The sequence below is a fragment of the Aquarana catesbeiana genome, linkage group LG08 (genome assembly GCF_042186555.1).
Source record: "Aquarana catesbeiana isolate 2022-GZ linkage group LG08, ASM4218655v1, whole genome shotgun sequence".
Classification (NCBI taxonomy): Eukaryota; Metazoa; Chordata; class Amphibia; order Anura; family Ranidae; genus Aquarana; species Aquarana catesbeiana.
In genome coordinates, this window is record NC_133331.1 from 3,321,332 (window position 1) to 3,334,986 (window position 13,655).

The following is a 13,655-nucleotide window of genomic DNA, read 5'->3' on the forward strand; positions in this document are numbered from 1 at the left end:
GTCCTCAATGTGTACGGACTGGGGTCAGTGGGGTCCTCAATGTGTATAGACTGGGGTCAGTGGGGTCCTCAATGTGTACAGACTGGGGTCAGCGGAGTATCCTCAATGTGTATAGACTGGGGTCAGTGGGGTCCTCAATGTGTACAGACTGGGGTCAGTGGGGTATCCTCAATGTGTACAGACTGGGGTCAGTGGGGTCCTCAATGTGTACGGACTGGGGTCAGTGGGGTCCTCAATGTGTATAGACTGGGGTCAGTGGGGTCCTCAATGTGTACAGACTGGGGTCAGTGGGGTATCCTCAATGTGTACAGACTGGGGTCAGTGGGGTCCTCAATGTGTACAGACTGGGGTCAGTGGGGTCCTCAATGTGTACAGACTGGGGTCAGTGGGGTCCTCAATGTGTACAGACTGGGGTCAGTGGGGTATCCTCAATGTGTACAGACTGGGGTCAGTGGGGTCCTCAATGTGTACAGACTGGGGTCAGTGGGGTATCCTCAATGTGTACAGACTGGGGTCAGTGGGGTATCCTCAATGTATACGGACTGGGGTCAGTGGGGTCCTCAATGTGTACAGACTGGGGTCAGTGGGGTATCCTCAATGTATACGGACTGGGGTCAGTGGGGTCCTCAATGTGTACAGACTGGGGTCAGTGGGGTCCTCAATGTGTACGGACTGGGGTCAGTGGGGTATCCTCAATGTGTACAGACTGGGGTCAGTGGGGTCCTCAATGTGTACGGACTGGGGTCAGTGGGGTCCTCAATGTGTATAGACTGGGGTCAGTGGGGTCCTCAATGTGTACAGACTGGGGTCAGCGGAGTATCCTCAATGTGTATAGACTGGGGTCAGTGGGGTCCTCAATGTGTACAGACTGGGGTCAGTGGGGTATCCTCAATGTGTACAGACTGGGGTCAGTGGGGTCCTCAATGTGTACAGACTGGGGTCAGTGGGGTATCCTCAATGTGTACAGACTGGGGTCAGTGGGGTCCTCAATGTGTACAGACTGGGGTCAGTGGGGTCCTCAATGTGTACAGACTGGGGTCAGTGGGGTCCTCAATGTGTACAGACTGGGGTCAGTGGGGTCCTCAATGTGTATAGACTGGGGTCAGTGGGGTCCTCAATGTGTATAGACTGGGGTCAGTGGGGTATCCTCAATGTGTACAGACTGGGGTCAGCGGGGTATCCTCAATGTGTACAGACTGGGGTCAGTGGGGTCCTCAATGTGTACGGACTGGGGTCAGTGGGGTATCCTCAATGTGTACGGACTGGGGTCAGTGGGGTATCCTCAATGTGTACGGACTGGGGTCAGTGGGGTATCCTCAATGTGTACAGACTGGGGTCAGTGGGGTATCGTCAATGTGTACGGACTGGGGTCAGTGGGGTCCTCAATGTGTATAGACTGGGGTCAGTGGGGTCCTCAATGTGTACAGACTGGGGTCAGTGGGGTCCTCAATGTGTACAGACTGGGGTCAGTGGGGTCCTCAATGTGTACGGACTGGGGTCAGTGGGGTCCTCAATGTGTACAGACTGGGGTCAGTGGGGTCCTCAATGTGTACGGACTGGGGTCAGTGGAGTATCCTCAATGTGTACAGACTGGGGTCAGTGGGGTCCTCAATGTGTACGGACTGGGGTCAGTGGGGTCCTCAATGTGTATAGACTGGGGTCAGTGGGGTCCTCAATGTGTACAGACTGGGGTCAGTGGGGTATCCTCAATGTGTACAGACTGGGGTCAGTGGGGTCCTCAATGTGTACAGACTGGGGTCAGTGGGGTCCTCAATGTGTACAGACTGGGGTCAGTGGGGTCCTCAATGTGTACAGACTGGGGTCAGTGGGGTATCCTCAATGTGTACAGACTGGGGTCAGTGGGGTCCTCAATGTGTACAGACTGGGGTCAGTGGGGTCCTCAATGTGTATAGACTGGGGTCAGTGGGGTCCTCAATGTGTACAGACTGGGGTCAGTGGGGTATCCTCAATGTGTACAGACTGGGGTCAGTGGGGTCCTCAATGTGTACAGACTGGGGTCAGTGGGGTCCTCAATGTGTATAGACTGGGGTCAGTGGGGTCCTCAATGTGTACAGACTGGGGTCAGTGGGGTCCTCAATGTGTACAGACTGGGGTCAGTGGGGTATCCTCAATGTATACGGACTGGGGTCAGTGGGGTCCTCAATGTGTACAGACTGGGGTCAGTGGGGTCCTCAATGTGTACAGACTGGGGTCAGTGGGGTCCTCAATGTGTACGGACTGGGGTCAGTGGGGTATCCTCAATGTGTACAGACTGGGGTCAGTGGGGTCCTCAATGTGTACGGACTGGGGTCAGTGGGGTCCTCAATGTGTATAGACTGGGGTCAGTGGGGTCCTCAATGTGTACAGACTGGGGTCAGCGGAGTATCCTCAATGTGTATAGACTGGGGTCAGTGGGGTCCTCAATGTGTACAGACTGGGGTCAGTGGGGTATCCTCAATGTGTACAGACTGGGGTCAGTGGGGTCCTCAATGTGTACAGACTGGGGTCAGTGGGGTATCCTCAATGTGTACAGACTGGGGTCAGTGGGGTCCTCAATGTGTACAGACTGGGGTCAGTGGGGTCCTCAATGTGTACAGACTGGGGTCAGTGGGGTCCTCAATGTGTACAGACTGGGGTCAGTGGGGTATCCTCAATGTGTACAGACTGGGGTCAGTGGGGTCCTCAATGTGTACAGACTGGGGTCAGTGGGGTCCTCAATGTGTATAGACTGGGGTCAGTGGGGTCCTCAATGTGTATAGACTGGGGTCAGTGGGGTATCCTCAATGTGTACAGACTGGGGTCAGCGGGGTATCCTCAATGTGTACAGACTGGGGTCAGTGGGGTCCTCAATGTGTACGGACTGGGGTCAGTGGGGTATCCTCAATGTGTATAGACTGGGGTCAGTGGGGTCCTCAATGTGTATAAACTGGGGTCAGCGGGGTATCCTCAATGTGTACAGACTGGGGTCAGTGGGGTCCTCAATGTGTATAGACTGGGGTCAGTGGGGTCCTCAATGTGTACAGACTGGGGTCAGTGGGGTCCTCAATGTGTACAGACTGGGGTCAGTGGGGTCCTCAATGTGTACGGACTGGGGTCAGTGGGGTCCTCAATGTGTATAGACTGGGGTCAGTGGGGTCCTCAATGTGTACAGACTGGGGTCAGTGGGGTCCTCAATGTGTACAGACTGAGGTCAGTGGGGTATCCTCAATGTGTACAGACTGGGGTCAGTGGGGTCCTCAATGTGTACAGACTGGGGTCAGTGGGGTCCTCAATGTGTATAGACTGGGGTCAGTGGGGTCCTCAATGTGTACAGACTGGGGTCAGTGGGGTCCTCAATGTGTACAGACTGGGATCAGTGGGGTATCCTCAATGTGTACAGACTGGGGTCAGTGGGGTATCCTCAATGTGTACAGACTGGGGTCAGTGGGGTCCTCAATGTGTACAGACTGGGGTCAGTGGGGTATCCTCAATGTGTACAGACTGGGGTCAGTGGGGTCCTCAATGTGTATAGACTGGGGTCAGTGGGGTCCTCAATGTGTACGGACTGGTGTCAGTGGGGTCCTCAATGTGTACAGACTGGGGTCAGTGGGGTCCTCAATGTGTACAGACTGGGGTCAGTGGGGTCCTCAATGTGTACAGACTGGGGTCAGTGGGGTCCTCAATGTGTACAGACTGGGGTCAGTGGGGTATCCTCAATGTGTACGGACTGGGGTCAGTGGGGTATCCTCAATGTGTACAGACTGGGGTCAGTGGGGTCCTCAATGTGTACAGACTGGGGTCAGTGGGGTATCCTCAATGTGTACAGACTGGGGTCAGTGGGGTCCTCAATGTGTACAGACTGGGGTCAGTGGGGTCCTCAATGTGTACAGACTGGGGTCAGTGGGGTATCCTCAATGTGTACAGACTGGGGTCAGTGGGGTCCTCAATGTTTAGGATACCCCACTGACTGGGGTCAGTGGGGTATCCTCAATGTGTACAGACTGGGGTCAGTGGGGTATCCTCAATGTGTACGGACTGGGGTCAGTGGGGTATCCTCAATGTGTACAGACTGGGGTCAGTGGGGTCCTCAATGTGTACAGACTGGGGTCAGTGGGGTCCTCAATGTGTACAGACTGAGGTCAGTGGGGTCCTCAATGTGTACAGACTGGGGTCAGTGGGGTCCTCAATGTGTACAGACTGAGGTCAGTGGGGTCCTCAATGTGTACAGACTGGGGTCAGTGGGGTATCCTCAATGTGTATAGACTGGGGTCAGTGGGGTCCTCAATGTGTATAGACTGGGGTCAGTGGGGTCCTCAATGTGTACAGACTGGGGTCAGTGGGGTCCTCAATGTGTACAGACTGGGGTCAGTGGGGTCCTCCATGTGTACAGACTGGGGTCAGTGGGGTATCCTCAATGTGTACGGACTGGGGTCAGTGGGGTATCCTCAATGTGTACAGACTGGGGTCAGTGGGGTCCTCAATGTGTACAGACTGGGGTCAGCGGGGTATCCTCAATGTGTACAGACTGAGGTCAGTGGGGTCCTCAATGTGTACAGACTGGGGTCAGTGGGGTATCCTCAATGTGTACAGACTGGGGTCAGTGGGGTCCTCAATGTGTACAGACTGGGGTCAGCGGGGTATCCTCAATGTGTACAGACTGAGGTCAGTGGGGTCCTCAATGTGTACAGACTGGGGTCAGTGGGGTCCTCAATGTGTACAGACTGGGGTCAGTGGGGTCCTCAATGTGTACAGACTGGGGTCAGTGGGGTCCTCAATGTGTATAGACTGGGGTCAGTGGGGTCCTCAATGTGTATAGACTGGGGTCAGTGGGGTCCTCAATGTGTACAGACTGGGGTCAGTGGGGTATCCTCAATGTGTACAGACTGGGGGCAGTGGGGTATCCTCAATGTGTACGGACTGGGGTCAGCGGGGTATCCTCAATGTGTACGGACTGGGGTCAGTGGGGTCCTCAATGTGTACGGACTGGGGTCAGTGGGGTATCCTCAATGTGTACAGACTGGGGTCAGTGGGGTCCTCAATGTGTATAGACTGGGGTCAGTGGGGTCCTCAATGTGTATAGACTGGGGTCAGTGGGGTCCTCAATGTGTATAGACTGGGGTCAGTGGGGTCCTCAATGTGTACAGACTGGGGTCAGTGGGGTCCTCAATGTGTACAGACTGGGGTCAGTGGGGTCCTCAATGTGTTCAGACTGGGGTCAGTGGGGTCCTCAATGTGTACAGACTGGGGTCAGTGGGGTATCCTCAATGTGTACGGACTGGGGTCAGTGGGGTATCCTCAATGTGTATAGACTGGGGTCAGTGGGGTCCTCAATGTGTATAGACTGGGGTCAGTGGGGTCCTCAATGTGTACAGACTGGGGTCAGTGGGGTCCTCAATGTGTACAGACTGGGGTCAGTGGGGTCCTCAATGTGTTCAGACTGGGGTCAGTGGGGTCCTCAATGTGTACAGACTGGGGTCAGTGGGGTATCCTCAATGTGTACAGACTGGAGTCAGCGGGGTATCCTCAATGTGTACAGACTGGGGTCAGTGGGGTCCTCAATGTGTATAGACTGGGGTCAGTGGGGTCCTCAATGTGTACAGACTGAGGTCAGTGGGGTCCTCAATGTGTACAGACTGGGGTCAGTGGGGTCCTCAATGTGTACAGACTGGGGTCAGCGGGGTATCCTCAATGTGTACAGACTGGGGTCAGTGGGGTCCTCAATGTGTAAGGACTGGGGTCAGTGGGGTCCTCAATGTGTACAGACTGGGGTCAGTGGGGTCCTCAATGTGTACGGACTGGGGTCAGTGGGGTCCTCAATGTGTACAGACTGGGGTCAGCGGGGTATCCTCAATGTGTACAGACTGAGGTCAGTGGGGTCCTCAATGTGTACAGACTGGGGTCAGTGGGGTATCCTCAATGTGTACAGACTGGGGTCAGTGGGGTCCTCAATGTGTACAGACTGGGGTCAGTGGGGTCCTCAATGTGTACAGACTGGGGTCAGTGGGGTCCTCAATGTGTACAGACTGGGGTCAGCGGGGTATCCTTAATGTGTACAGACTGGGGTCAGTGGGGTCCTCAATGTGTATAGACTGGGGTCAGTGGGGTCCTCAATGTGTATAGACTGGGGTCAGTGGGGTCCTCAATGTGTACAGACTGGGGTCAGTGGGGTCCTCAATGTGTACAGACTGGGGTCAGTGGGGTCCTCAATGTGTACAGACTGGGGTCAGTGGGGTATCCTCAATGTGTACGGACTGGGGTCAGTGGGGTATCCTCAATGTGTACAGACTGGGGTCAGTGGGGTCCTCAATGTGTACAGACTGGGGTCAGCGGGGTATCCTCAATGTGTACAGACTGAGGTCAGTGGGGTCCTCAATGTGTACAGACTGGGGTCAGTGGGGTATCCTCAATGTGTACAGACTGGGGTCAGTGGGGTCCTCAATGTGTACAGACTGGGGTCAGCGGGGTATCCTCAATGTGTACAGACTGAGGTCAGTGGGGTCCTCAATGTGTACAGACTGGGGTCAGTGGGGTCCTCAATGTGTACAGACTGGGGTCAGTGGGGTCCTCAATGTGTACAGACTGGGGTCAGCGGGGTATCCTTAATGTGTACAGACTGGGGTCAGTGGGGTCCTCAATGTGTATAGACTGGGGTCAGTGGGGTCCTCAATGTGTATAGACTGGGGTCAGTGGGGTCCTCAATGTGTACGGACTGGGGTCAGTGGGGTCCTCAATGTGTATAGACTGGGGTCAGTGGGGTCCTCAATGTGTATAGACTGGGGTCAGTGGGGTATCCTCAATGTGTACAGACTGGGGTCAGTGGGGTATCCTCAATGTGTACAGACTGGGGTCAGTGGGGTCCTCAATGTGTACAGACTGGGGTCAGTGGGGTCCTCAATGTGTATAGACTGGGGTCAGCGGAGTATCCTCAATGTGTACAGACTGGGGTCAGTGGGGTCCTCAATGTGTATAGACTGGGGTCAGTGGGGTATCCTCAATGTGTACAGACTGGGGTCAGTGGGGTCCTCAATGTGTACAGACTGGGGTCAGTGGGGTATCCTCAATGTGTACGGACTGGGGTCAGTGGGGTCCTCAATGTGTATAGACTGGGGTCAGTGGGGTCCTCAATGTGTACAGACTGGAGTCAGTGGGGTCCTCAATGTGTACAGACTGGGGTCAGTGGGGTATCCTCAATGTGTACGGACTGGGGTCAGTGGGGTCCTCAATGTGTACAGACTGGGGTCAGTGGGGTCCTCAATGTGTACAGACTGGGGTCAGCGGGGTATCCTCAATGTGTACAGACTGAGGTCAGTGGGGTCCTCAATGTGTACAGACTGGGGTCAGTGGGGTCCTCAATGTGTACAGACTGGGGTCAGTGGGGTCCTCAATGTGTACAGACTGGGGTCAGCGGGGTATCCTTAATGTGTACAGACTGGGGTCAGTGGGGTCCTCAATGTGTATAGACTGGGGTCAGTGGGGTCCTCAATGTGTATAGACTGGGGTCAGTGGGGTCCTCAATGTGTACAGACTGGGGTCAGTGGGGTCCTCAATGTGTACAGACTGGGGTCAGTGGGGTCCTCAATGTGTACAGACTGGGGTCAGTGGGGTATCCTCAATGTGTACGGACTGGGGTCAGTGGGGTATCCTCAATGTGTACAGACTGGGGTCAGTGGGGTCCTCAATGTGTACAGACTGGGGTCAGCGGGGTATCCTCAATGTGTACAGACTGAGGTCAGTGGGGTATCCTCAATGTGTACAGACTGGGGTCAGTGGGGTCCTCAATGTGTACAGACTGGGGTCAGTGGGGTATCCTCAATGTGTACAGACTGGGGTCAGTGGGGTCCTCAATGTGTACAGACTGGGGTCAGCGGGGTATCCTCAATGTGTACAGACTGAGGTCAGTGGGGTCCTCAATGTGTACAGACTGGGGTCAGTGGGGTCCTCAATGTGTACGGACTGGGGTCAGTGGGGTCCTCAATGTGTATAGACTGGGGTCAGTGGGGTCCTCAATGTGTACAGACTGGGGTCAGTGGGGTCCTCAATGTGTACAGACTGGGGTCAGTGGGGTCCTCAATGTGTACAGACTGGGGTCAGTGGGGTCCTCAATGTGTACAGACTGGGGTCAGCGGGGTATCCTTAATGTGTACAGACTGGGGTCAGTGGGGTCCTCAATGTGTATAGACTGGGGTCAGTGGGGTCCTCAATGTGTATAGACTGGGGTCAGTGGGGTCCTCAATGTGTACAGACTGGGGTCAGTGGGGTCCTCAATGTGTACAGACTGGGGTCAGTGGGGTTCTCAATGTGTACAGACTGGGGTCAGTGGGGTCCTCAATGTGTACAGACTGGGGTCAGTGGGATATCCTCAGTGTATACAGACTGGGGTCAGTGGGGTCCTCAATGTGTATAGACTGGGGTCAGTGGGGTCCTCAATGTGTATAGACTGGGGTCAGTGGGGTATCCTCAATGTGTACAGACTGGGGTCAGTGGGGTATCCTCAATGTATACAGACTGGGGTCAGTGGGGTCCTCAATGTGTATAGACTGGGGTCAGTGGGGTCCTCAATGTGTACAGACTGGGGTCAGTGGGGTATCCTCAATGTATACAGACTGGGGTCAGTGGGGTCCTCAATGTGTATAGACTGGGGTCAGTGGGGTCCTCAATGTGTATAGACTGGGGTCAGTGGGGTCCTCATTGTGTACAGACTGAGGTCAGTGGGGTATCCTCAATGTGTATAGACTGGGGTCAGTGGGGTCCTCAATGTGTACAGACTGGGGTCAGTGGGGTCCTCAATGTGTATAGACTGGGGTCAGTGGGATATCCTCAATGTGTACAGACTGGGGTCAGTGGGGTCCTCAATGTGTACAGACTGGGGTCAGTGGGGTCCTCAATGTGTACAGACTGGGGTCAGTGGGGTCCTCAATGTGTACAGACTGGGGTCCTCAATGTGTATAGACTGGGGTCAGTGGGGTATCCTCAATGTGTATAGACTGGGGTCAGCGGGGTCCTCAATGTGTACAGACTGGGGTCAGTGGGGTCCTCAATGTGTATAGACTGGGGTCAGTGGGGTATCCTCAATGTGTACAGACTGGGGTCAGTGGGGTCCTCAATGTGTATAGACTGGGGTCAGTGGGGTATCCTCAATGTGTACAGACTGGGGTCAGTGGTGTCCTCAATGTGTACAGACTGGGGTCAGTGGGGTCCTCAATGTGTATAGACTGGGGTCAGTGGGGTATCCTCAATGTGTACAGACTGGGGTCAGTGGGGTATCCTCAATGTGTACGGACTGGGGTCAGTGGGGTCCTCAATGTGTATAGACTGGGGTCAGTGGGGTCCTCAATGTGTACAGACTGGGGTCAGTGGGGTCCTCAATGTGTACAGACTGAGGTCAGTGGGGTATCCTCAGTGTGTACAGACTGAGGTCAGTGGGGTATCCTCAGTGTGTACAGACTGGGGTCAGTGGGGTATCCTCAATGTGTATAGACTGGGGTCAGTGGGGTATCCTCAATGTGTACAGACTGAGGTCAGTGGGGTATCCTCAGTGTGTACAGACTGGGGTCAGTGGGGTCCTCAATGTGTATAGACTGGGGTCAGTGGGGTATCCTTAATTTGTACAGACTGGGGTCAGTGGGGTCCTCAATGTGTATAGACTGGGGTCAGTGGGGTATCCTTAATTTGTACAGACTGGGGTCAGTGGGGTCCTCAATGTGTATAGACTGGGGTCAGTGGGGTATCCTTAATGTGTACAGACTGGGGTCAGTGGGGTCCTCAATGTGTACGGACTGGGGTCAGTGGGGTCCTCAATGTGTACAGACTGGGGTCAGTGGGGTCCTCAATGTGTACAGACTGGGGTCAGTGGGGTATCCTCAATGTGTACGGACTGGGGTCAGTGGGGTCCTCAATGTGTATAGACTGGGGTCAGTGGGGTCCTCAATGTGTATAGACTGGGGTCAGTGGGGTCCTCAATGTGTACGGACTGGGGTCAGTGGGGTATCCTCAATGTGTACAGACTGGGGTCCTCAATGTCTACAGACTGGGGTCCTCAATGTGTATAGACTGGGGTTAGTGGGGTATCCTCAATGTGTACCGACTGGGGTCAGTGGGGTCCTCAATGTGTACAGACTGGGGTCAGTGGGGTATCCTCAATGTGTACAGACTGGGGTCCTCAATGTCTACAGACTGGGGTCCTCAATGTGTATAGACTGGGGTCAGTGGGGTCCTCAATGTGTACAGACTGGGGTCAGTGGGGTCCTCAATGTGTATAGACTGGGGTCAGTGGGGTCCTCAATGTGTACAGACTGGGGTCAGTGGGGTCCTCAATGTGTATAGACTGGGGTCAGTGGGGTCCTCAATGTGTATAGACTGGGGTCAGTGGGGTCCTCAATGTGTATAGACTGGGGTCAGTGGGGTCCTCAATGTGTACAGACTGGGGTCAGTGGGGTCCTCAATGTGTATAGACTGGGGTCAGTGGGGTCCTCAATGTGTACAGACTGGGGTCCTCAATGTGTATAGACTGGGGTCAGTGGGGTCCTCAATGTGTACAGACTGGGGTCCTCAATGTGTATAGACTGGGGTCAGTGGGGTCCTCAATGTGTACAGACTGGGGTCCTCAATGTGTATAGACTGGGGTCAGTGGGGTCCTCAATGTGTACAGACTGGGGTCCTCAATGTGTATAGACTGGGGTCAGTGGGGTCCTCAATGTATACGGATTGGGGTCAGCAGAGGCTGTCTATAGTCTTCACTTTAATTTTCCTCCAACCTGCACCTGGACTCTGATGTAAGGGGGGATATCATGGGGACTCTAAAGTTGGGGGACTCTTATTGGGACTCCAATGTAAGGGGATCATGATGTAAAGGGGGGACTCTTATGGGGGTCCTGACATAAGCGGGGTTTTATTAGGGTCCCAGGTTAAAGGAGGGGGACTCTGATGAAAGGGGGGCTCTGATGGGGACCCTGAAATAAGGGGGGACTCTAATGGTGACCCTGATGTAGGGGGGAGACTCCGATGTAAAGGGGCTCTGATGGTGGTCATGACATAAGGGGGACTTCATTGGGGACCCTGATGTAAAGGGGGCTCTAATGGGAACCCTGTCAAAAGGAGGACTCTATTGGTGACCATAATGTAAGGGGAGGACTTTGATGTAAGGAGGTCTCTGATGGGGGTCCTGACATAAGCGGGGTTTTATTAGGGTCCCAGGTTAAAGGAGGGGGACTCTGATGAAAGGGGGGCTCTGATGGGGACCCTGAAATAAGGGGGGACTCTAATGGTGACCCTGATGTAGGGGGGAGACTCCGATGTAAAGGGGCTCTGATGGTGGTCATGACATAAGGGGGACTTCATTGGGGACCCTGATGTAAAGGGGGCTCTAATGGGAACCCTGTCAAAAGGAGGACTCTATTGGTGACCATAATGTAAGGGGAGGACTTTGATGTAAGGAGGACTCTGATGGGGGTCCTGACATAAGGGGGACTTTGAATAAGAAACCTCAAAGACAAGATGTAAATATGTATAATAACAAGGAAAGGAAGCGTCCAAGCCTGAAAAACTTCCGCAGAGCTATTAAGCAGAACATGCGGCGCGGTCCACACAGAGCCCCCCGTGGGGTAGCCTGTCCCGGGAGCTGGGGTAAGAGACCCCAATGAAGCCTTCCAGTGGTCACCGCTGACAAGGCTTCCACCTTCACTTGTCTTCCTTTCTGGGTGCACGATGATGTCCCGTTACTTTATTAAGTCAGGTTCTCTTTACTGAGACATCGGGGGTCTGTTAGACCCCTGATGTCCTCCCTCCCCTGTAATACATACTGCTTCTGGGTTCTTCCAAACTAGGGGAGATCAGTGAATGGAGGTTTGCTGCTCTCCCTCCCCTCTCCCGGGCAATGCCTGCCATGAATGGGTTATGAAGATATAAGTGTCAGCGGAGTACTAAGACCCTTTTCTGTTTCAGGTCCCCAGATCGGGTGTCGGGGGGTACCCCAGGCCCAGCATCCTGCAGATGTCCTCCTCCCCTGTGAGTATGTCCTCCTGGAGCCCGGAGCAACCGGCCTTTCATTCACACGACAAAAGGTGACGCTCGTCCTTCGCAACCTGACAGTGACAGCAGAAGAGCCGTCAGAGACCATGCCCGAATATCAGACCCCAGAAGACACAGAGGTGCCAATTTTCGAGGCCACAGGTCAGTATTTACCATCTATGGGGTACGCCATGGTCACACACTGACAACTGACTTTTTTTGAGCTAATATTTATTAAATGCGGAGGGGTTAGGTTTAGCCTTCATTCATCTCTGTAGCTATAGGCATTGTGGAGAAATTCATCTTCAAAGTTTGTAACAGAGGTGTGTGAACATCACAGCTCCTTCTCTATTACTTTCTATGGAGAGCAGAATCTTTGCAGCCTGCCGGGCTCTCTAATGTGAACCCACAGGAGATATTTTTTATTTGTTAGAAATTCATTGAAGCCCGACTGTTGTGACCTTCTGAGGATTCTTGATAATGAATTACTTCACAGTACAAACAGCTTTAGAGGTCAGTGATGGCTTGTGCTTAAGTAGAACTAAACTTATGATAGACGACCTACACTATATTACCAAAAGTATTGGGACGCCTGCCTTTACACACGCATGAACTTTAATGGCATCCCAGTCTTAGTCCGTAGGGTTCAATGTTGAGTTGGCTCCACCCTTTGCAGCTATAACAGCTTCAACTCTTCTGGGGAGGGTGTCCACAAGGTTTAGGAGGATGTCTATGGGAATGTTTGACCATTCTTCCAGAAGGGCATTCGTGAGGTCAGGTACTGATGTTGGATGAGAAGGCCTGGCTTGCAGTCTCCGCTCTAATTCATCCCAAAGGTGTTCTTTCAGGTTGAGGTTAGGACTCTGTGCAGGCCAGTCAAGTTCCTCCACCTCAAACTCGCTCATCCATGTCCACACCATAAATTTGTTCAGATCTTCTTGCAAGGTTTCCACATCCTGCGGAGAAGTTATTGCCCTGCTTAGCTTAGTATCGTCTGCAAATACAGAGATTGAACTGTTTATCCCATCCTCCAGGTTGTTTATGAACAAATTAAATAGGATTGGTCCCAGCACAGAACCCTGGGAGACCCCACTACCCACCCCTGACCATTCTGAGTACTCCCCATTTATCACCACCCTCTGAACTCGCCCTTGTAGCCAGTTTTCAATCCATGTACTCACCCTATGGTCCATGCCAACGCACCTTATTTTGTACAGTAAACGTTTATGGGGAACTGTGTCAAATGCTTTTGCAAAATCCAGATACACCACGTCTATGGGCCTTCCTTTATCTAGATGGCAACTCACCTCCTCATAGAAGGTTAATAGATTGGTTTGGCAAGAACGATTCTTCATGAATCCATGCTGATTACTGCTAATGATATCATTCTTATTACTAAAATCTTGTATATAGTCCCTTATCATCCCCTCCAAGAGTTTACATACTATTGATGTTAGGCTAACTGGTCTGTAATTCCCAGGGATGTATTTTGGGCCCTTTTTAAATATCGGTGCTACATTGGCTTTTCTCCAATCAGCTGGTACCATTCCAGTCAGTAGACTGTCAGTAAAAATTAGGAACAATGGTCTGGCAATTATATGACTGAGTTCCCTAAGTACCCTCGGATGCAAGCCATCTGGTCCCGGTGATTTATTAATGTTGTTTCCCAA

At 53.0% G+C, this 13,655-nt stretch overlaps 1 protein-coding gene across 4 annotated transcripts in view; it reads left to right on the plus strand.

Annotated features, from left to right (window-relative positions):
* Positions 1-13,655, plus strand: part of TAPBPL (TAP binding protein like) — a 38,393-nt gene that overhangs the window by 10,242 nt on the left and 14,496 nt on the right. For all 4 annotated transcript variants that reach the window (XM_073595426.1, XM_073595425.1, XM_073595427.1 and 1 more), the window contains exon 3: positions 11,920-12,147. In XM_073595426.1, the coding sequence (XP_073451527.1) occupies positions 11,920-12,147 (228 nt within the window). The remainder of the gene's footprint in view (positions 1-11,919; positions 12,148-13,655) is intronic.